General features: G+C 45.8%; 1 protein-coding gene across 2 annotated transcripts in view; it reads right to left on the bottom strand.

Annotated features, from left to right (window-relative positions):
* SLC4A11 (solute carrier family 4 member 11) overlaps nt 1-24,447 on the bottom strand; it is a 759,568-nt gene that overhangs the window by 181,905 nt on the left and 553,216 nt on the right. For both annotated transcript variants that reach the window (XM_069204998.1, XM_069204991.1), the window contains exons 13-14: nt 19,667-19,740; nt 3,551-3,803 (exon numbers count right to left, since the gene is read on the bottom strand). In XM_069204998.1, coding sequence (XP_069061099.1) covers nt 3,551-3,803; nt 19,667-19,740 — 327 coding nt within the window. The remainder of the gene's footprint in view (nt 1-3,550; nt 3,804-19,666; nt 19,741-24,447) is intronic.

Below are 24,447 nucleotides of genomic sequence, written 5' to 3' on the forward strand. Positions count from 1 at the left end.
GATTCCATGCACTCTGGGGGCTCCTTAGAGGGTCACCAGCATTACTAACACCAGTCTTACAGGGTATTCCATGCTGCCCAGCTGTTGCCACCCCACAGGTTTCTGGCATCCTGCTGCTTGATCTGATCCAGGAAGGGAGAACAAAGGAATTCCTTTGGGAGAGGGAGGTAACACCTTCTCCCTTTGGAAATAGGTGACTGGCTTGGGAGGGGTAGCCTCCCCAAGTCACTGGTTTACTTTGAAGGGCACATTTTGTGCCCTCAGTGCATAAACCAGTCCACACCAGTTCAGGGTCCCCCAGTCCCTACTCTGGTGCTAAACTGGACAATGGAAAGGAGAGTGAACACTCCCCTGCCCATCACTACCCCAGAGGTGGTGCCCAGAGCTCCTCCAAAGGGTCTGTGGGTTCTGCCATCTTGTTTCCAAGGGTGGCAGGGAACTTTGGGAGCATCTGAGTGGCCAGGCAGGTGACGTCAGAGCCCCCACCTGATAGGTGCCTACCTGGTTAGGTGACCAATCCCGCTTTCAGGGCTATTTAGGGTCTCTCGCTTGGGTAGGTCCTCAGATTCGGCTTTTAAGATTCCAGCAGGACTCCTCTGCAACCTTCACTTCGACTTCTGACCACTGGAACTGCGGATGGACCCTCCAGGAACCGACAAAGCTGCAGATCCACCAGGAAGACTTCTGCAACATTGTATCCATGACTACTGCCAGCTCTGCAACATTTCCCCGGTCGTACATCCTCAGAAGACAGCAGCTCTTCAGCCTGCACAAGAAGGAATTTCCCTTGGAGTGGAGTCACTCCCCTGCAGCCAAAGGCACCTACAACAAGCAACGATCGGCTGCGTGGATCCTCTCTCCTGCTGAGCTGCGAGGATCCTTCATCACGGGTAGTGGTCCAGAGTAGTCCTCTTGGACCTCTCTGCCAGCTGTCAAACTTTGGTAGAGTTAACCCTTTGCCTTCCCAGGCAGGACAGTACCCACGTAAACCGCGTCTGTTGCAGCTGCCAAGGATTGTTTGCATCTCCTTCAAGGCATCTCCAGGTGACATGTAGCTCCAGCTCCCAGCATTCCATCCTGCAAAGCACAACCTCCTGTGTGGTTCTCCTGCGGCATAGGATCCTCTTTTGTAGTGCTGCATGACCTTCTGCGACTCCTGTATCCCCGTTCTGTGGACTCCCTGTGACACTGAGGGTCCCCTGTGACTCCCCTTCCTGGGTTGAGTCCTCCTGGACCTTGCTGGTCCCCGGCAGCACCTCTTTATCACTAACTGTGAGTTTGCCTTTGCAAAGGCTTGTTGGTGGATTTCCTGCACCGACACCCATCTGCAATCTTCCTTCCAGCGTGGGGATTCATCTGCATCCATCAGGAACTCTTCTCTGGCTCCAGGGCTGCAGTGCTCACCTGTTCTTCATCACCTTCGACCAACTCCTGTATCCACATCTGGGTGAGTAAATATTTTTTCAGATTGATATATGTATACATACATGTATTTTTTAAGTGCTCTGCAGTCCCTGCGCTTGGGTGGGACTAACCCCTGGAAGAGAACCAACCATATCGCTGCAGTCATGGGGACATTCAGAGAGGAGAGAGATTGCGATCTAATAAATGCATGCATCAAAAAAGGTCACCAATTGTCTGCATGCATTAGCTACAGAATTACCACACATCTAGGTAACAGTGATCAAAGGAACCATAACTGATTACATAACTGCTTGCAGTTACGTGAGCTCATAGCACATCGGTTGAGTTACAGCCAATGTTGGTTCTAGGTCCGACATGGGTGTCGCCACAGGGTCGTCTAACATCACTTTCGCTGCTTCTGGACTCAGAGGCTGCTTCTGGACTCCGAGGATACAAGGGCACGTTGATGTCTGGAACATGCTGCAAAGTACTTGCTATGAAAGAAGGTCCCTTATAATTGGGTATTTCTGTTTTGGCTGCTTCACCTTCTTCCAGGCGACCACCTGGAGTCCACAAACCACATTCCAAGGAAATGCAGGCCATGTTAATTTTTGCTTGATTTTAGGGTGCAATCCAGAGAATCTTAACAAAAGTATGCTCTCGAAGTCGAAGTCAAATAGGCCAAGGTCACTACCGCCATGAGTAACCGTTTGCATATCTTTCTGCATCAGAAACTAACCATGGAACTTCCCTCAGGCTAAACTAGAATCAAATTAGCAAACCCACAATGAGCATTCACTGCAGCCATGCGTGATGCTATAAATTAGCCACACTTACCTTTATTGTTGCTGTGTTGTCAATGCTTCTCTCCGCCAGTGGAGGATTAAAACCATATTAATGAACACATTGTCCACCATACTATTTAGGACAATAACCTTGGGTTATGTGCATTTTTGGAGACCTGGTTCTAAACCTCACCAGCTTCTTCAGTTTTTAAAGGAAAGAATGAAAAAGGGGTGTTTAGAGAAATTAATAATTAAGTTTTATTTTTATTCAATTCGGTTTATTAAAAATATTTTATTGACATACTTGCTAACTACGGAAAGGAAATGGTCCACTAACACAAAGCCTCAGAAGTTGGCAGTATCTATGTATCTTTAAAGTGCCATTTGCTGTACCTCGATTAAAACGTGGAACAAAAAAATTAAATAAGCACTGAGACCACACACTTCAAACAGAATAATCTCATGCACATTAACCGATTTAGGTTTTGATTAATTTCTGATTCAGCTAATTATATTTCTGTCTTAAAGTCACTTAAAGGTCTAGTGCATCTGTACCTAGAAGCCTCAAAACCTGAAGCCCTTCCTAATTTCCCAGGCTTCAGACATTTCATAAGATTACTCAATCAAGTACCACCTTTCATCCCGGCACATGTGCCGTTTAGTTTCAAATGTAACAAAAATCATATTTAATATGAATTCTGCTCAAGTTCTTCCTGCAATAAACTAGGACCACAGCTGTTGCACGGCAGAGCATCGGCCGAATGTGAAAAATGGTCCAAAGGATCTCTGGACTGGACAAAAGTAAATTAACAGGGGACTGCCAACTTGGCAATATGTAACATTATACAAAACAAGTTACTTACCTGCAACTTCAATTCTCCGGCGTTGGCATCTTCCAGGTATTCATTCACATGCATAAATCACGAACTCCCTATGATCGAGCTGCAAGTCCCGCTCCGGCGGCTCGCACCTTAACGATGGGGAGGATTTAAGCATGTGCATCTATGAAAAACTCAATTCTGGAGAACACGAGTTATTTAACTGTAACTATAGTTACAAGTGTTTCACAGATTCAGATCATAGAATGATCCCCGTAGTCCAGCTGAGAGTCCCCGAGCAAAAACTCCAAGCTCACTGATAAGGAATGATTCAAGCATGTCAAAGGTGGAGAAGTGGATGTAAAAAGTTATCTAAAACTCGGTAATATTTTACTTTCATCCATTTATCTTTACTTTGTTATATGTACAGCAATACATACTGCACTATATAAAACTTTAAGATACTAAGAACCACCAAGAACCCTTAAATTAACCTAAAATAAACACCCTATTCATGTAAGGTATACATTGTAAAAAGCTTACCTTTTTTTAAACTGATACAGTGTGTGGCCCAGCCAGAGAGTGCCAAGCATCAACATGAGGCTCAGGACCGCCTTTTCTCGTCCAGATTGTGCAATTTCATGCCCGCCTGTCTCATTAAATGGTATAATGGAACTGACTGACGAATTAAGAAAGCTGGAGTTGAGTGCACTTGAGTTGAGGAGGCCCAGAAAAGTGTCGCCATGCTCCTTCTCATCGTATGTGTTAGGGTAGACATAGTAGTATTTTTTAAAAACTATAAAAAAGCAAAGAAACAACTGAGGAAGCATTACAAGCAAAAACACAATACAACTCTGAGCTGGTTTAGAATTTCAGACAAACCATACTGTAGATCTCTTTACACTTGCAATGCGTTGATAGGCACTTCTATGTTGTTCACATTTTCCAGAAGATATTTATAGAGGAAAACTGTAGTCTTTAAACTGTAGATTTCTCAGACAAGATTCTGTACGTTTAAAGAAAGGATTACGGTACACTATCCAAAAACTAGAGGAGGACAGGATGTAACAAGAGATTAAGCATCATACTCATTATAAACTTTTTCAAACTGTCCCTAAGATAAGGCATGTTTTGAAGTTATTTATCCCCCCCCCAAAAAAACACACAAAAAGGATTTTTGTAATTTTTGCTATTAAAATGAGCCAGAAAGCCATGAAAGGTGCAGCTGCATTTTGCCAATTGTAGGATCTCTGGAAAACCGTTTGCTCGCTCGTCTTTTAATAGCATGTCAAATATAGGAATTCACTAGATTTTCTGTTTAGGTACTGGCTAGTAGAGTGAATTTCTCTGTATAATACGTAAAGGCTTGTTTCTACATAGTTTATCAAAGTAGTAATTCTCGATCTCTTCAATTATGATAAACGTATTTATTGTTCATAACTTCATAAGCTTTGAGAGGCTACACACCGAGCCACTTAATATTTTTTAATTGTAGAAAGCATTTAATATAACACTAAATACTTCTGTGAAACAAACCTGTATCTACTGCATTATTTTGAAGCAGCATCTGAATTTATAACGTATCAAATAGATTACCTTTTTTACCTCTGGAGAAATATCTGGTGGTTTTCGGACAGAGGTGTGTTAAGTTTACTACCTAGGTGCACAACACACATTCCTCCTGCTATTACTCGCACATTGAGAGAAACTGTGATGCAACAATCTGGGTGGAGCCGGAGACATAGGTGCTATTGGGTCTCAAATGTAGATACTGTGCTGCGGTGCCACTGGTGGTATAGAAGCTGCCTATATTGGTTCAATTAAGATGGATAAAAAGAAAATTAGTTACTTACCTATAACTGTGTGCAGGAAGTTGGCTCTGTATATACTATCTCAAAGTTAGAGATAGTGTGCACATAGTCCAAGGGTTCCCCTTAGAGGTAAGATAGTGGTAAAATTAGATAATTCTAATGCTCTATTTTGTGGTAGTGTGGTCGAACAGTAGGCTTATCAGAGGGTAGTGTTAAGCATTTGTTGTACACACACAGGCAATAAATGAGAAACACACTCAAAGACTTACTCCAGGACAATAGTTTTTATATAGAAAAATATATTTTCTTAATTTAGTTTAGAACCACAAGATTTAAGATTTGAAGGCGCCTATGGAGAACAGGGGTGCTCTGGTTCCAGTCTGCTAAAAGGTAAGTACCTGCGTCTTCAGAGGGCAGACCAGGGTTTTTTTTGTAGAGCACTGGGGAAGGGGGGGGAGGGGGGGGGGGTGACAAGTAGGCACACAACACCCTCAATGGCACAGGGGCAGCTGGGTGCAGTGTGCTTAGCAGGCCTCGGGTTTTCAATAGAAGTCAAAGGAGGGACCCGGGGGTCACTCTAGCGGTGCAGGCAGGGCGCAGGAGGGTTTCTCAGGCCAGCCACCAACTGAGCTAGGCAGAGGGTCGCCTGATGGTCACTCCTGCACTGGAGTTCGGTTCCTTTTGATCATGGGGGCTGCGGGTGCAATGTTTGGTCCAGGCGTCGGGTTCTTTGTTCCAGGTAGTCGTGGTCAGGGGGAGCCTCTGGATCCTGTACGCATGCATCTCTGGGGGGGTGCAGGGGGGTCGTTTCAGGTAACTCCCGGAGTTGCAGTCGCATGGAAGTCCTCTCTGCGGTGTTAGTTCTCTGGAGCTCGAGCTGGGGGCGTCATTTGCAGAGTGTGAAGTCTCACGCTTCCGGCGGGAAGAGTGAGGTCTTTTAAAGTTGCTAAAAAGTTGCAAAGTTGTTGCTGCTTTAGGGAGTTTCTTGGTCCTTTGGATTAAGGGCAGTCCTCTGAGGCTTCAGAGGTTGCTGGTCTCTGTTGGATGTGTCGCTGTGAAGGTTCTTTGAGTCTGGAGACAGGCCGGTACGGATGGCGCCAAGTCAGTTGTCTCTGCAGGGCTTTCAGGTCAGCAGTCCTTTGTGTAAGTTGCGGGAATCTTAACTCCTGGGTTCTTTGTCGTCCCTAAATACTAGATTTAGGGGGGTGTTTAGGTCAGGAGGGCAGTAGCCAATGGCTACTGTCCTGGAGGGTGGCTACACCCTCTTTGTGCCTCCTCCCTCAGGGGAGGGGGGCACATCCCTAATCCTATTGGGGGAATCCTCCAATCTCAAGAAGGAGGATTTCTAAAGGCAGGGGTCACCTCAGCTCAGGGTACCTTAGGGGCTGTCCTGACTGGTGGGTGACAGCTCCTGGTTTTTCTAATTATCTCTTCCAGCCTTGCCGCCAAAAGTGGGGGCAGTGGCCGGAGGGGCGGGCATCTCCACTAGTTGGGATGCCCTGGGGTGCTGTAACAAAAAGGCATGAGCCTTTGAGGCTCACCGCCAGGTGTTACAGTTCCTGCAGGGGGAGGTGAGAAGCACTTCCACCCAGTACAGGCTTTGTTCCCGGCCACAGAGGGACAAAGACACTCTCCCCATGTGGCCAGCAACTCATCTGTTTGTGGCAGGCTGGCAGAAACTGGTCAGCCTAGCACTAGGAGTCGGACTGGTATTCAGGGGGCATCTCTAAGATGCCCTCTGGGTGCATTTTACAATAAATCCCACCATGGCATCAGTGTGCATTTATTGTGCTGAGAAGTTTGATACCAAACTTCCCAGTTTTCAGTGTAGCCATTATGAAACTATGGAGTTTGTGCCTGACAAACACCAAGACCATATACTCTTTATGGCTACCCTGCACTTACAATGTCTAAGGTTTTGCCTAGACACTGTAGGGGCATAGTGCTCTTGGACATATGCCCTCACCTGTGGTATAGTGCACCCTGCCTTAGGGCTGTAAGGCCTGCTAGAGGGGTGACTTAAATATGCCACAGGCAGTGTGAGGTGGACATGGCACTCTGGGCAGGGGGAGGGGGGTAGGTGGAGGGAATGCCATGTCGCATTTTCTCCCCACCAGCACAAACTAGCTGTGAGGCAGTGTGCATGTGCTGAGTGAGGGGTCCCCCAGGGTGGCATAAGACATGCTGCAGCCCTTCGAGACCTTCCCTGGCATCAGGGCCCTTGGTACCAGGGGTACCATTTACAAGGGACTTATATGGGTACCAGGGCTGTGACAATTGTGGGAACAAAGGTACAGTTTAGGGAAAGAACACTGGTGCTGGGGCCTGGTTAGCAGGGTCCAAGCACACTCAATCATAACTGGCATCAACAAAAGGCAAAACGACAGGGGGTAACCATGCCAAGGAGGCATTTCCTTACACTGTGGTTCTCCAGTATTGGTATCTTCCATAAATTCACATGAACCAAACTAACTATAACCAATAAGGCAACAGCACCCTCTAGAATACTCCCAGCAGAGGCTGAATCCCACAGATTTTCTAGTACGAGTGTGAAATTATTCATATGTCTGAGGGGAGGACCTAAGAGGAGGAGGGTGAGACGCATATGAATCTACAAAAGATAAATAATGGAGAACCAGAGTTACAACGAAGTAATTTTCTTCTCCAGTATTGGACCGTTCATAGATTCACATGCTTTAATCAGAACTAGCAATATTCCAAATAACAATAATTATAATAATAATTATGTCATTGTATAATACTTTAGCAGACGGCGGGGGGGGGATTGAGTTTGTTGGAGCAGATATGGGAATATTTGCTCTTAATGGCAATGTGATAGGGTGAATGTTAGAATTTATACACCACAGGCAGAAATGTTTCCATTAAACTTATACATTTTGATGGTTGTATCTGCTCTCGCCCTGGCAAGTATTTCTCTTCATTCTGAGGGAATGTCTAACATGGAGAATTCATTCAACTCAAGCCAATAAGTGTAGTGATGTCTGGTCCGGATGCCTGAACTGGCTCTGATTCATGGACGTAACTCTGGTGTCAGTTAGAGCTGGACATATGCTTGTTCTGAATGAATGAGCTCTATGAACTAGCATCGTCTGGGCCACCTGGAGGCTAGGGGGAGGAGCCCTCATCCTTCTCTCTTCAATTTGTTGAGACCCTTGTGGAGCAATCGGTTGGCTCGAAGAGTATAATCAAATTCCTGACCATCTTATAGAAAAAATATTTCCACACAATTATTTTTGGGGATGCCAGCTTGCACAGAATAAGCATTTCTTGTTCTCCTTCATGGCAAATACATACAAGTTCGGCCTGCCCCATCTATGGAAGATTCATTCAATAACTTGTTGGTCTAGCTCCCACTCGGAATACTGAATGCTCGCTCTGGTTAGCGAGTGCCAGGAGGTTGGACACTCCCTGAATATGTTCTGCCATGAGAGAGATTTGATGTTGTAGGGCTAAATTCCAGAAGCGCTGCACTTGATGATAGCGCTAGCGATCAGGTTTCTCCTTATTTGTTCAGATAGAACATACTGGCGGTATGTTATGTGCATATGAGGACTGCTGATCATTCTATGTTGGGTAGAAAAGCATTGAGCACTAGAACAATAGCTGTTAGCTCTAGATGACTGATGTGAAGTTTCATTTCTGTTGGACTCCACTTGCCGCTGATTTGCAAATCACTCCAGCTAGTGGAGATGCCTGCCCCCTGGACAAAGCCCCACTTTTGGCGGCAAGTCCGGCAGCAAAATTTGGGGAAAACGGAGGAGTGACCATCCCAGCCAAGACCACCCCTAAGGTGTCCAAAGCTGAGCTGACCCCCTCCCTGCAGAATCCTCCATCTTGGTTTAGAGGACATATACCAAAAGGGATGGTAATGTGCCCCCCTCCTCAAAAGGAGTAGGCACAAGGAAAGTGTAGCCACCCTCAGTGACAATAGCCATTGGCTACTGCCCTCTGACCCCTAACACGCCCCTCAATGTAGGATTTAAGGGCCTCCCAGAACCCAGCTCACCAGATTCTAGGCGACCTACAAGGACTGCTAAGCTGAAAACCTCAGCAAAGAAGGAAGACAACTGCTTTGGCCCCAGCCCTACCGGCCTGTCTCCTGCCTCAAAGAACCTGCAACAAGACCAGCAACGCGACCAGCGGGCCCAGTGACCTCTGCCAACTCCAGAGGACTGCCCTGCGCCCAAAAGGAACAAGAACTCCTGAACACAGCGGCTCTGTCTGAAGAAACCTACAACTAAGGACTCCCACCTCACTCGACATGTGCAAATCTTGACCCCTGTGCACCTGACACCCAAGGCCCGTGTCCAGGTGGTCCACCAAGCAAGAGAGGGTCCCCAGGCCATTGCAAGCAAGTGCCCACTCTGGGTTGACCTCTCCACCCCTCCACAATGACGCCTTCAGAGGGAATCCCAGGGACCCCCCTGACCACAAGCTCCGGACGAAGATATCCAACGCCTAAAGGACACACTGCACCCGCAGCCTCCAGGCCTTGGAGAAACAGACACCTGGTGCCTCATCATTCAGCAGGCAGCCATCCTCTCTGACTGACCGGTGGTGTGCCTGAGACACCCCCTGGACCCGACCTGCAGCCTCTGAGTGACTCCCGGAGTCTCCCCCATAGACCAGCATTGGAAACCAGACGTCCTGTTTGCACCCTGCTCCCAGCTGCCCCTGTGCCGCTGAAGGTGTGTGTTTGGTGCCTACTTGTGGGCCCTCCAGTGCTCTTCTAATACCCCCTGGTTTGCCCTCAGAGTCACAGGTACTTACCTGCTGGCTGACCGGATTCAGAGTACCCCCTGTCTCCATAGGAACCCACATTCCAGCCCAGTGTTGCTGGTGTTGGGTGTTTGGGGTTAGCTTGAACCCCTACCGGTGGACTTCCTAAAGCCCGGAGACAGACTGTGTTGTACATACCTGTAAACAGATCTAACTTTTCTTCCCCCAGGAACTGTTTGAAAAATGCAGTGTCAATTTTTAAAATTGCTTTTTGCCAATAATTCAAAAACTATTACTTACCTGTTTCAAACAAAGTACTGTTGATACCTGTGTGAAATACAAAACTTTTACGGTACCTACCTCCAACTTGAATCTATATAAATATGTTTTTACAATATAAAAACCATTGGTCTTTAGTTAAGTCACTGAATGTGTGCTTCTTCTATTGTCTGTGTGTACAACAAATGCTTTCCACTATCCTCTGATATGCCTAACTGCCCGACCACACTACTACAAAGAGCATTAGCATTATCTACTTTGGCCTCTGTTAAAGCCTCTGGGGAACCCCTGGACTCTGTATATACTATATCAAAGTGGGACCTAGTTTGCACAGAGCCAGCTTCCTACACCGTGGGACTCCCAGTACGACAGGGATACTTCAAGCATGTGAATCTGTGAAAAATCTGATTCTGGAGAACTACAAAATTCTAAGCCAAGCAATGGATTTGTTACAAAAAAAAAAAAGTTCTGCATATATAAGCAGCATTTTTCAAATTGCTTTATATCTTCTGTTAGGGTTAATATAATGTTGACACTTTCTTTGGACTCCACCTGCCTGTTCAGATGGGGTCTCCTTTCTCCACAACAACCAAATTAGTTCTCATTGAATCCTCCGCCACTTACCACCTCTGGTACATAACCTCTCTCTGTAGTATGTCATTTTTATATACCCTGCCATATCTGCGTGCTGTCCAGTTTGCACATGTTCTTGGAAAACAGACCATTGAGTAGAGCACTGCTGTGTGCTTGCAGTTCGAATGTTTGTTCAAAGGCAGCGCTCCATGATATTGCGGAGCAAACTGGGTAGTCCGTGGCAGAACGGGAAGTTACAGAAACAGAATATTTTGTTTTTAACTTGCCACATTAAAGTTATTTTGTTTTCGAAGTTATCTTCTTTGGGGTATGTCTTGAGAGGCAAGGCTCCCCAATTTGTCAGTAAACTAAATATATGAGACATTGTAGTTTATGAACCCACAGGTAGAAAGGCCTTAGGCGAAAGAAACCTCATATGTAAGGCGGTAGCAGCCAATGATCTTTCCAACCATGCCCACGTGGAGCAAAGGAGTCCTACTTTCCTACTCTAACACTCCTCTTTGGGGAACTTTCCTCAAAAATGTTGAACTAAAAGAGGTGAAATGGAGCATCCTGCAATACAGTTTCTAAATTATTTGGCATGAGTCCTAAATTTTACAGACAGCTAAAATGAGAAAGGTATTTAATTGAAAATATTCAATCCATCCTTTTTTGAAATTTTAGCATCTCCATGTTCCCTCCTAACTCCATTAATTTTCCCATCTTAACATCTCAGCACCCATCCTGGGCAGCACAGCTACCATCAATCACTTCTCTGCTTAAGGCATAATCTCAGAAGAAATGGAAGTGGTAAAACAAGTAATAGTATCTTATATCAAAACAAGATTCTGCTTGGGAAGGAGGACATGAGCCAAGATCATGTTTGTGGCAGTCTTAAAGAACAGCAGTTCTTGTGCAACTGGAACTTTGCCTACTTTTAACAGTTTAACATGCCATTCTGCTCCAGAAACTCAAAGTCACAGGGACACAAGTCACCATCCTCCACTAGATTGCTTTCTTCCTAACAGATCCCTCACTCCGACGGATTCCTTTTTGCCCCCACCCGTTTTCTCATGTGTGCAGGAATACTTTGCGGTTCCATGATTAATCCTTTTTGTTAGATCTATACCATAGTGGTTTCGTATCACACAACTACTACAACAGACAAAATGAACAAGTTTCTTACTTTTGTTAATGCATTATCTGGTAGAGACTATCTAGCTGCAGACTCCATACCTTTGAATTCCCTGGCGTCCGCTTCGAATCCAGAATTGTTTGCTGAGCAATACCCTGCGCGAACCGTTGGGTGGTGTTCGGATCTGCGTGGCTTCTATAGTCGTTGGAGCCACCTGTGATGACACGGTCGCCTATAAAGGCACCACACCAGCGCACATACTTCAGTTCTTTTGTCCACAAACCTTCCACACCAAAAGCGCAGTCATGGATAGAACCAACATTTTGTCTGTGCAAAACTAGGGCAATAAAAAGGGAAAAACCCTAACCCTACTAGACAAATTCGCAGAGCAGGAAGGCATGGGTGGGTGTAAATAATCTGCAGTTAGAGTCTATCAGTTAATGTGTTACCGAACGCAAGTAACTTGTTAACCTGATAGAGACTTCTAGTTGCAGATTCCTTACCTTTGAATGGATACCCAAGCCATAACCTCCTGGAGGTGGGCTGCGGATACTACTCCTACATTAAGAAGTCCTGTAGGACTGAACGGGCAAAGTATCAGTATCTTCATACCCAACTGTCCATGCAGTAATGCTTTGCAAATGTGTGCAAAGATGCCCACGTTGCGCCTGGCAGATATGAAGGACTGGTACGCCCGAGCTAACGCAGTGGTAGCAGCTTTGCCCCTGGTAGAATGAGCCCGCAAGCCCTCAGGAGGCTGCATTCTGGCCAATGCGTAGTTAATATCTTAATGCAGAGAACGACCCAGCGCAAAATGGTTCGCTTCTGCACTGCCCGACACTTCTTTACTCAGACGTACCCCACAAAGAGTTGGTCATCCACCCGGAACTCTTCTGTGCAGTCAAGATAGAACAACAACGCTCTTTTAGGGTCCAGTCGATGGAGTCGCTCCTATTCCTTAGAGGGATGCGGTGGAGCAAAGGTGGTGGGCAGGGTGATGTTCTGACCCAGATGAAATGGGGTTACCACCTTGGGGAGGAAAGAGGCACAAGTTCGGAGAACCACTTTTTATGGATGGATAGTGAGATACAGTGGCTTTGATGACAGGGCTTGCATCTCACTCACCCTCCTGGCAGATGTTATTGCCACTAAGAAGGCTGTCTTGATGGTGAGCAGCTGTAGGGGACAATTGTGCAAAGGCTCAAAAGGAGCACACATGAGAAATGTGAGGACAAGATTTAAGTCCCATGGAGGCATAATAAAGGGCGTGTGGGAAACATATGTACAAGCCCTTTAAGGAATCTATGTACAGCAGGAGATCAGGCAGCCGAAGAAATGCATATACGGCCGAAAGGTAGCCCTTGAGAGTTCCTAAGGCAGAAGCCTGCTGGGCTAGAGAAAGAATGAAGAGAAGAATATCAGAAAAAGAAGAATATCAGAAAGAGAAGCAGATAGAGGGGCAATAGACCTTGCTGTACAATAATATACAAAGGGTATCCAATGGCAGGCGTACAGTTTTTTAGTGGGACGGACGCCTGGCTGCCAAAATGACTTAGGGAGGACGGTCAAAAAAGACATCAACTGCCACTGCTCAATCTCCATGCATGAAGGTGCAGAGTTGACAGGTTCGGGTGGTGAATCTTCCCCTGCTGCTGCGACAGAAGATCCTCTCGAAGGGGCAGCCTGACTGGAGGACTGATGCTCATTTTGAGTAGCTTGGGATACCAGACTCTTCGTGCCCAATCTGGAGCCACTAAGATGACCTGGTCATTCTTGATCTTCTTGAGAACTCAGGGCAGAAGAGATATGGGTGGAAATGCATATAGGAGGCCTGAATTCCACTTGCGACTAAAAGCGTTGCTGAGTGATTCCTGCCTTGGAAACTCCAACGCGCAATACTACTGACATTGCACGATCTCTGCGGAGGCAAACAGATCTAACCAAGGCTCTCCCCATTGCTGAAAGAGTCCTTGTGCTACCTCTGGATGGAGATACCACTCGTGATCTGCTACGCATCGACGGCTGAGTTTGTCCGGCCTGGCATTGAGAGAGCCTGCTAGGTGTTGAACCACCAGGGTTATACCCTGCTGTTCCAGCCATGTCCAGAGATGCAAAGCCTCTTAACAAAGGGTTCACGACCCCACACAAGCCTGCTTGTTGCAGTACCACATTGCGGTGGTGTTGTCTGTGAACACCTGCACTATTTTCCCTTTCACAATGGGAAGAAATGCTTTCAATGCTAGACGGATCGCTTGGAGTTCCAATAAGTTGATATGGAACCCGGATTCCACCGGATACCAGAGGCCCCTGATCTCCGGCTCTCCTAGGTGGCCGCCCCATCCCAGAAGTGACATCTGTCACTACTGTGAGATCTGGTTGGGGAAGGGAGAGGAGCCTGCCTAGACCCAATCGCAGTTTACTAACCACCACTGCAGGTCTTTTGCAGTTCCCTCCAAGATCTGAACCAGGTCGGTAAGTTTTGCTGGATACTGTGCCCACTGGAACTTGAGGTCCCTTTGGAGAGCCCTCATAGGCCATCTGGCATGTTTGACTAACAGGATGCAGGAAGCCATGAGTTCCAACAGCCTCAGTCTCCCTGAAATCCAGGATAGAGGCCTAAACAACAGTATCATAACCTGACTATCCTGGACTCGCTACTCTGGAGGAAAAATTGCACTGTGCCCAGAATAGCTCAGATGAAAGGGAGCTTCTGAGAGGGAGTCAGGTGTGACTTTGGCACTTTTATAGTGAACCCCAGCGAATGCAGGAGATCCACTGTAGTCTGAAGGTGGGTGACGAGCGCCTGGAGTGTAGGAGCCTTCAACAGATAGTCGTCGAGGTAGGGGAAGACTGAAATCCCTAACCTGTGCAGATGAGCTGCCACCACCTTGGTGAACACCAGAGGGACATGAGACCGAAGGGAAGCACAGTAAACTGAAAGTACTCGTGGCCCACCTTGAAGGTCAAGTAACGCCTGTGGGCAGGATGGGGATGTGAAAATCTGCATTCTCCAAGTCCAACGCTACCATATCCAGTCTCCTTGGTCTAAGGCAGACAAGACCTGAGCAAGAGTGAGCATTTTGAATTTCTCCTTTTTGAGGAACATATTGACACCCCTTAAATCCAAAATGGGGCGAAGACCCTTGTTCTTCTTTGGGATCAGAAAGTAGCAGGAATAACAACTACTGCCTACTTCTGACATCTGGCCCTTTCTATGGCTCCCTTGGCCAAGAGATACGCAACTTCCTTGCTGAGCAAGATCAAATGATCCTCCAACAGCTGTTCCTTCACTGGAGGTGTATAGGGAGGGACATACTGGAAGGGGAGGAACAGCCCTTCTGTATGATCTGTGTTGGAAAATGGGTTATTGGTAAGGGCAGGTAGGTACCTACACTTAGCAATAGGCCACTAACCTCCACTTAGGTCTCAGTAAATGAGAAATGAATTTTTGAAGAATAATTATTTTCTGGCACCAAGAAACAAAAAGCACCTATCTGGTCATCTGGTCGCACCTCGACCAGGGCAAAGTCAAAGTTTAAGGCCGACCGCGATGGAGCCCGGCTCGGCTACAGCCCGCAGGAGGCCTCGGTCAAAAGTTTACCTTCTCCAGATACGCGTCGCGGGAGCCCTCGGTGAAGACTTTTACCTTCGGACTTAGTTGTTTTTTCAAGGTGAAAATCCTTCGACCGGGGCAAACCTGGATCTTGATCTGATGTCCTTGGAGGCCTCCCTACTCCCAGAATGCACCTGGCGCAAACTCCTTTTTGGCCACTGGACAGTGGTCAGCTTTTTCAGGAGTTGGTGCAGGGGACTCTGGTTAGCAATTTTTCACCTGTAGCAAACAGGGAGTCCCTCCCTGAACCAGTTGAAGCCAGGCAAAGTCCTTCTTGTGGTGAAGCCCAAGTGTGCAGCTGGTGCAGTCCTTCGGAGTACAGGGTCCAGGTGCAGGCCAGGGGCCCAGCAGGGCAGTCGCCCTGATAGGGATCTGCAGGGAAACTGGGGTGTGGGTGAAGGTCTACCAGTTTTATCCTTGCTCGTGGGTGGAAAACAGGGGGGTCCTGGTTCTCCAATCAGGTGCAGGGTCCTTCCCCCTGTGATGACCACTTCCTGGGAAGTGTGGCAAAAATTAATCCCAGGAGGCAACATTCCTCAAAAATCCATCATGCTGAAAGTGATTTTTGGAGGTTACATCTGGCTGAGCCCACCCACTGGTGTGGCTAAAAATCCTAAACACACCACTCTCCTAATCTAATTAAGGGGGCACCTAACTGTCTGGGTTTGCAGGATGTGGGGGTGTTGCTGGGTTGCTCCAAATGTCCTTCTCTGCCTTTGAAGACTGGTTTGGCAGCCCTCCCCCTTCCTGCCTCACCATCTGCTGAGGGGAGATCTCCTCCCACAGGCACATCTCTTTATGTGAAGCCAGACCACTTCACACCTCATCAAGGCAGCCAGCACAGCAGCAAAAACACTGCAGGGCTGAAGTTGGCAACTTTTCAGGTAAAGTTTAAAACTCTTTACCTGAACAAGTTATATTAAATCCCACAACTGGAAGTTGTGGGATTTATTATAACAATTTGATACCAAACGTCTGGTATCTGTTACTTAAGGGGAGGCCATTCACTACAATGAGGGAAAAACGAATTTGGCTGTTTTACCTCACCTGGGTTTATAAAACTATTTTTATAAAGGTCCCTGCTTCTAGTTACATGGCACCCAGCCCTAGGGGCACACAGGGCACACCTTAGGGGTGACTTATGTAAAAATAAGGTAGTTTAAGACTTTGGAACTACTTTTAATTCCAAAGTCGAATTTGCTTGTAACTAATTTAAAAGCAGCCAGCAAGGCAGGCCTGCCTTTAAAATGACACTGGGCACCTCAGCAGTGCACCTATGGGTGCACTATCTATGCTGGGGTCCCTAAACCCACATGCTCTACCATATACTAGGGACTTATAGGTAGGTTGACTTAGCCAATTATAATTAGCCTAATTTGCATACTGATTTTACACAGAGCACAGGCCCTGGGACTGGTTAGCAGTACCCAGGGCACCATCAGAGTCAGGAAAACACCAGCAAAAAGTGGAAAATGGGGGCACAAAGTTAGGGGGCCTCTGCAATCAGCCATGTTCTCTCACAATCTCCAAGACCCATTTGTCTGATGTTATAGACCACCAGTGAGGGAGCTGAAATTGAATCCTTCTTCCTACTGGACAGGCATGGTCTTTCAAAACCAGGGAGGTCTTGGGCACTGCGGAAGAGGGGGGCTGGGCGGTGGCCGACCTGTGGTTAGACCCTCTGGGTCTGAAGGTACTACAACCTCTTCCTTGCACTGGATGCTGCGAAGCCAGAGGACGGTGGCTAACCTGTGGTTGGCGTGCTACCACGCTCCTCCCGAAACCTCAAAAGGGGCGATAGGCAGACTGCTGGCAAATGGGCATTGAGAGGCCCAAGGATCTTGCTGTGGCTCGAGAGTCCTTGAGCCGCTTAAGCGCAGAGTCTGCCTTCTCACCAAAAAGGCGCGAGCCATCAAAAAGCATGTCCATCAAAGGCGCCTGGACATGCCCTGAAAAGCCAGTGGTATGCAAGTAGGCATGGCATCGGAGGGCCACTGTTTAAGAAATCGCCCTGCCCAGCGAGTCGGTCGTGTCCAAACCATACCGGATGGTAAACTTGGCTGCATCTCTCCAATCCTTGACAGCTTGGGTGTGAGTGTCCCATACGCCCTCTGGGACCTGGGGCACCACTTGTGCCACTGCATCCCTTAAAGTATGGGAAAAATGGCCCAATAGGCAACAGCTGTTTACCGACCTCAATGCCAGGCTGGAGGAAGGAAACAACTTCCCGAATTGGTCCAGCTTCTTGGATTCCATATCTGGGGGAGTGGTAGGGAAAGCACCACAGCAAGTGGAGGCTTAAACCACCAAGCTCTCCGGGGTGGGGTGTTGGGTGAGGAAACTAGGGTTGTTAGGAGTTGGTCGATGGCGGCAGACGATTGTCGTATTCACAGTAGAACCTGTGCTGGGTTTGGACCAAGTCCCCAGTAGGACATCTGTAAGGGCTTCACAGAAGGGTAACATTGGCTCCAATGTAGCAACCACTAGCTGAAGCACCTGTCAGGAGTTAGTCCTGACTGGCACCGTAGGCAAGTCTAGGTCCAAGACCTCAGCTGCCCTATGCATCACCATGGCATAGGATGCTCCCTCCTCCGTAGCCACGGAAGGAGGTGAGAGCATACCAGCATCTGGAGAAGTATCATGCTTCCCCCAGATCCTCATACCGGTCCTCAGACCCCTCCCACTCCTTACCTGTGCCTGGCTCATCATAATAAGGCTCAGGCACTGATCTGGGCCCAGTCAGCGCCGAAGTCTGCTTATTACGACAACATTCCGGCTCATCGGGAATGAGGATGGGGCTTCCACCACCAGTGGGAACCGGTGGTGGAGGGAGCGTCAACGTCAGGTCTGGCGCCGGAGGAGGCAGACTGTGAGAAACTGGTGCTAGTCCGGATCAGATATCGGATCCTGGAGTCCCCAATGGCACGGAAGCTGCCGGCGTTGAACCCAATGGTGCCCCTGCTGACCCCGCAGGGCCCATAGACCCACTTGTGGGGTCAGCCCTCTTAGAAACGAGGCACATAGCTTCATAAAACTCTTATTTGAGTGGGAGTCGTTCTGGCTCCCGGAAAAGGGGGGTGAGATTGGGGAGGGGGCTGGAGGAAGGGGTGGTCAGCCCTGGCAACGACTCTGCGGAACCGTGCACGGAACATCAATGTTCTCGAGATGCCTCGAAATCCGCTTGGACTTCTTGTGCCTCTTCCCCAAGTACCTCAAGTGGGACAAAGAGGACTTGGGGCTCCTGGAGCAGTCCCGCAACCTCCTCCTTGAGTGGGACCGTGACCTCCAAGGAGTTGCGCTGACCGAAGTCAACTGCCCGGCCATAAGCTTCAGGGACTGCTCCCTCAAAGCTTTTGGGGCCATGTCCCTACAGTCGGACCATGACTCAAAGTCGTGCTCCCTGTCGAGGCACCAGAGATATACCTGAAGGGGGTCTGTCACCGACATGGTACGATGACAGGCACTACCCAGCTTGAACTCCGTCTTCCTAGATAACATGTTCCTCGGACAGATGACAAAAATCTTACAAAATGTCAAAAAAAGGCTTTCCAAAAAAGGCAAAGGGTAGCTGGATCCCGGACCCGTGCTTAACCTTAGCGTAAGGAACAGAACTGAGGTACGCGGCAGGGGTGAGGGTGGGGTGGGGGACCTTTATAGGTGACCATGATGTCACAGGCGGCTTCAACAATGCTGACGAAGCCATGCGGAGCCGGGCGACGCACGTGGATATGAACGACTCCACCCGACGGCGCGCACATGTCATTGCTCAGCAAAAAGATTCCGGATTCGAAGCGAACACCAGGGAATTCAAAGGTAAGGAATCTGCAGCTAGAAGTCTCTATCAGATAATGCTCTTAACGCAAGAGAAAATGGTCCATTTAGGTGTAGGCATCTAAGTACATTGAGTACGTAAAAATAACCACCAAAATGAAGTCAAACAATCATCCTTGGAAACTGCATACATGTTTAGTTTTTCTTTCTGTGACGCACACAAAAACAAACTATAGGACTTGACCATGCACTGCATGATGGACTGGCTAACAGTTTGCTAAATTGTACCGTTCACAGTGTCAGATTTGCACTGTGTGCTTGTATGCAGTCTATTTCCTTCAGTTTTCCATGTGTCCCCCAAACACACCCACCCTCTAAAAGCAAATCTAGGAAAAAGTGGCTTCCAAATAGGCAGGTTTTGTTTTATTTAATAAATCTTTCATATAAAAAAAACTATTGTGAAAAGTATCTCAAGGATTCTCCACATACAGGACTTTTGCAAGATATCATTCATATAAGATAATATGAGAGAGAACTAAATGACAGGAGTGGTTTATAGTGGGCAGCACTGCTCTAAGTCAGGCAAATGAATTCAGGATTAATATAAAAAATATATAGAAAGTAGGCTTGCACATAAAAGCTTTCAACCACACATCTGTTACACAAAGGTCTCCAATGATCTATTGAGAAATTATCATTTGCCTACTCCTAAGTAAAAAGTGGCTTACAGAACTTACTTTTTATGATGCCTTTGAGTGCATCCAAGACAAATGTAATGGATATAAAAAGTGCTATGATTTCTTCAGTTGACCTAAATAGAGACAAAATGATATATTAATTTACATTTTATATGCTTAATAAAACATTTGTTTACTAACTTCATTTTACAGTTAACCTAAAAGAATAGTAGAAAAGGAATTTGTTAACTAGAACACTGCACTCACTTTGTTTAATGATAATGTTGATGATCACTTTAATCACTTACTTGATGGTCAAATACAGGGCTGTACTCAGATTTTGGAGGGGGCTATATCTGGGAGATAAATGTTGTTCTGAACATAGGCAGTGTGCTATCTGTCTTGCATTGGGGAAACTAAGCTACTGAAAATAGAGCCATAATTAATATAAATCTGCAGAGTTCACACTTTTAGATAATGCTTCAGGGCTTGATTAACCTCTTAAGCTATGTACAGTTACTATGCACTTTAAGATAGATGAAAGTTAGGGAAAAATATTGAACACCAAAGGGTACATTATTGTGGGGAAAAGTACTTTATCTAAGAATACAGCTTGAATCTTACTAGCCTCGCAGGCCGGAGGAATAATCATTAGAAAAGCAACCTATTACATGTGCTGCAATTCTAAGGAAGAATTTCCTACAAATGAAGGGCCAACCAAAGTGGATAAGGCTGCATTCAGTTGCCAAAGAGGAAAATTTCTGATCGCTGAGTTCACTTGTGACCTTTCAGAAAATCGTGGAATGACATAGGTAGTGAAAAAGATATCCAAGCATGACTCTTTTTGACACATCCTAAGACAATCTTTCACTTCAAGGCATAAGATATTCTTGAGGAAGCATGATTCACCTGGAAGTCCAAACCACAAAAATGAAGGTATTAAACGGGTTCTAGTTTGGGCCTATGACACATAAAACCCAGAAGATAGCAGATTTTCTTGGTTGCTGCGTTATAAGTTCTCTGAAGTTGATGACATATGAGAAGGAAAGATCATTGTATGTTTAAAGCCTTATTATGGACCGACCAGGCATCTGAGGGGTGGGGGTTTGAGGCAAAAAAGTTACCTTCTTGTATTCCTAGTTCTGCATCACAGGTATCCTCACTGAAGTCAAATAAAGAACATTTCCTTGCATTTGCAGAGATCCCAAACACTTTTTCAGTTATGTAAATTCAAACTTTAGATGAAGGTACTCAACACAATGTCCATGAACTTGGTTTTCCCTCGAAGACAGGCCTGCCTTTACTGATCTTTTCCTGAACCATAAAATGGCAGGTTTTTAATAGAAGGTGACCACACTGCAGCTACCGACAAATGAGCAATATTGAGTTCAATCCCAACACTTATTAGGTACATACAGACGGAAAAAAGGAGCCATCAGGTCAAGAGTTCAACGAGTTCAAAGAAACATCTTGTTGCTTCAAGGAGCCAGCACCTTCTCTTTCAAGCATGCAGTGTACTGGCAGTTTGACTCGCAGCCTCAGTTCTTTCTGAATGGCAGTATATTGTAAAAAATAGCAAATGTAAAGACAACCAGGGAGAAGAAAGTGTTGTTTAACTTCATTGATACTTACGATGCAGAACTGGGAATACAAGTAACTTTTCCGTCTGCACTGTAGGATACTCAATGATTGTCCTAATCATAGAATAGAGTAGCTAGCATATCCCTAACCCATGGGTGTCTACACAAAGCTGGAAACCATAAAAGATTTTTCAAGGTAGTCTAAGCAGGCGTATGGTAAGTAACAATCACTCCAAACAGATTCTTTAATGCTGCCTGACCTAGTAAGGAGTCCGCATACAAATATTTTGAGAAAGTATAATCAAATTTCCATGTAGCTTCCCTACATATTTCTGCTATTGCAACATTTTTTATATAGCCACCAGATGTAGCCTTTCTAAGGGTAGAGAGCTCTATGTTTACAAGGAGGGGCTTCTTAGCCAACTGGTAGCAACAGTAATACAGGAAACTGTCCATCTCTCTATAGTTTGTTTAAAGGAAGCCATACCAGTTTTCAAAGGTCCATAATGTATAAACAACTGGTTTGTTTTGCAAATATTTTTATTTCTGGCCAAATAAAAATGTATAAACTTTATCAAAGAATGAAGGATCCTTTCTGCAAGTGAGGAAGGTTTACTGGAAAATACTGCAATTGAAATTGATGTGAAAATCTGAAACAGCGTTTGGTAAAAAGGAATGTAATTTCTGAACACAACTCTGTTAATGTGAAAAACTGTGTATGGTTCTACAGAAGAAAGCTTGTACTTCAAGACTCTTCTTGCCGACATAATAGCTACTAAAAAAGGTACCTTCCAGGTGAGGTGCTGCATTGAGATCTTATGTATGGGCTTGGAAAGAGGAACCATTTAGTTGATAAAACTAGATTTAACTGCCAAGGAGGGGCAGGCTGTCCAATAGGAGGAAAAGTATTTTTCAATCCTTCTAAGAGGTTTTAAACAACTGCCATAGTCTATATGCTGTTATAGCCGTTAAATGCACTTTTACTGAGTTGAATTGTAGCTTTGATCATGCCAAATAAAGATAAGGTGAAATGGCATAATTGGGGCATTTTAACCTGACAAACCTGTACCACTTAAAGCTTAAGATGCTCTTGTGACCAGGCCTTTGAGTTCCTTGAGAATGATCGTACAGTACAGAGTAAGATTTAAATTTACCACTGAATGACTTTATAAGCCTTGCCCCCCCAATCTAAGGAGTTTAAGTGAAGGGGGAAGACTTTGCCTTACATCCTCGACAGAAGGCTGTGTTTTCATAGCAATCTCCTGTGAGGTCTAACCAAACGCTGAAGTACCTCTGGATACAAACATTGTTTGGGCCACTATGGCGCTATTAGAATCATCAAGGAACCCAATGATCTGAATCTGAGTAGTACTGTTGGAATGTAAGGGATATGAAGAAATGCAAAACAATATTTTCAACCAAAAAGGGCATTTCCTTCTAACTTTGGTTCCTACATTCTCAATGCAAAGTTTGAGCGTTTTGTGTTTTCTCCTGTGGCAAACAAGTATGTTTGAAATACTTACCACCCCAAATGTTTGGCAAAATATTTGATAAGAGTGAGTTGGTCAATGCTAATCTGTGATGGTCTATGAAATAACTGCTCCGTAGATCTGCTTCACAATTTTGGATTCCTGGTGAATGAATTGCTTGAATCACTTGAGTTCTTGGCAGTAACCAATCCCAGGTTGCTTGAGTTTCTAGCAGGAGAATCCTTGATCTTTATCTCTAGACTCTATTGCACCTCTTTGCAGCTCTGCCTGGTCAGCACTGAAAAGTTGAGCTCCCTAGGAATGTGACCTGGGGCACTCCATCCCTGATGAAACCTGGTACTACTGCTGCATGCAGACCAAACTTGTATCAAATAAGCACCGCCACAAACTCCTGCATTAAAAACAGTTACATTATGCATATGCTCACCCTCCAAGGCCTTAGCTAAACTAGATCCTGCTGCACCCCATCACTGCCCCAAATGCAAAGCTGCACATGCTGACTTTGCACATTTATCTTCGAGCTGTACACCAATAGCAACATACTGGACGGAAGTGTATATTGCATTATCTCACATGCTTGACCAAACACTCAAACCTGAGCCACAAATCGCCTTACTAGGCTACGTCAAACCATTACCTACTGGATTAAGACTGTCATGGCCATCACCTTACTACTGGCCAAACGGAAAATTGTACTCCGCTGGGGAGGTAGTGTGCATCCATCAGTTTCTTGCTGGTTGCGGGATATGACATTGTGACACCACTTCCTAACTCTATGCCTCTTTGCAGCCCATAACTTCGCAACCCAAGGATATCTGGCACCCTTAAGAGACTATTTGACGACTCTAGAACATACTGCAGAAATTACAGACAAGGAGTGACATCTACTGGGCCCTGGCCAGATCCACAAGTGTATCACCTTGTCCCAATGGTGGAGTCCACTGCTGTGTTGACCACCACCACAATTGCGGCCACTGCTCCTCAAGGCTGTGATATAAAGATATAATTTGAAGATGAGCATTTGGAATCCGAGTAGAGATGTGATTTTTAGAGCTATTGGAAGTGATATAGGAAAGAGGTGGTGACATTTCTTAAAAATTTTAGACATTCTCCTCTGTAGGATACACTTCTCCATTTAGAGTATCTAGAGTGGCTCCTTGATATTTGATAAGTTGACAATGTTAAGAAATATACTTCTTGTGGCTGATATGTAAGACCAGTTTTATCAAAAGCGTGGTTGTTATATTAAAATCTAACTGCAGCTGACAATAAGAAGGTGCTTTTATTAATCACCTAGATAGGAGTCTACCATCTTTCTTTGGAGGCGAGATACAACCACAACCAAGTCCAAGTGGAAGGACTCTGTATTGGTAATAGGCTTTTTGACAGTAAATCTTAGGAACTTTGTGTTTTTTCGCTATGGGTATGTAAAAATATGCTTCTTGAAGATCCACAGAGCACATGCAGTCTCCTTTCATCAATTGTGGATATATCCGAATTAGGGCTAGCATCCTGAATTTTTGCTTTTGAATCCATTTGTTTGCTTGTCTTAAGGTGTGGATAGGCCTAAATCCACTGTTTGCTTTCCTTGGGTACCAAAAATATCTTTGATAGATATATTTTCTTTTCCGAGATGAAGGAGCTGCTTCTAGTGCTTGTTTTTGGAGTAGAGATTGTACCTCCTTTTTTAATTGCAGCAACTTATGTTTTGGTGCTGGCTTTGGAAGTATTGAAGGTGCAGGATATATATATTTTTTTTTAACTGGATGGC

Source organism: Pleurodeles waltl, chromosome 1_2 (genome assembly GCF_031143425.1).
Source record: "Pleurodeles waltl isolate 20211129_DDA chromosome 1_2, aPleWal1.hap1.20221129, whole genome shotgun sequence".
Classification (NCBI taxonomy): domain Eukaryota; kingdom Metazoa; phylum Chordata; class Amphibia; order Caudata; family Salamandridae; genus Pleurodeles; species Pleurodeles waltl.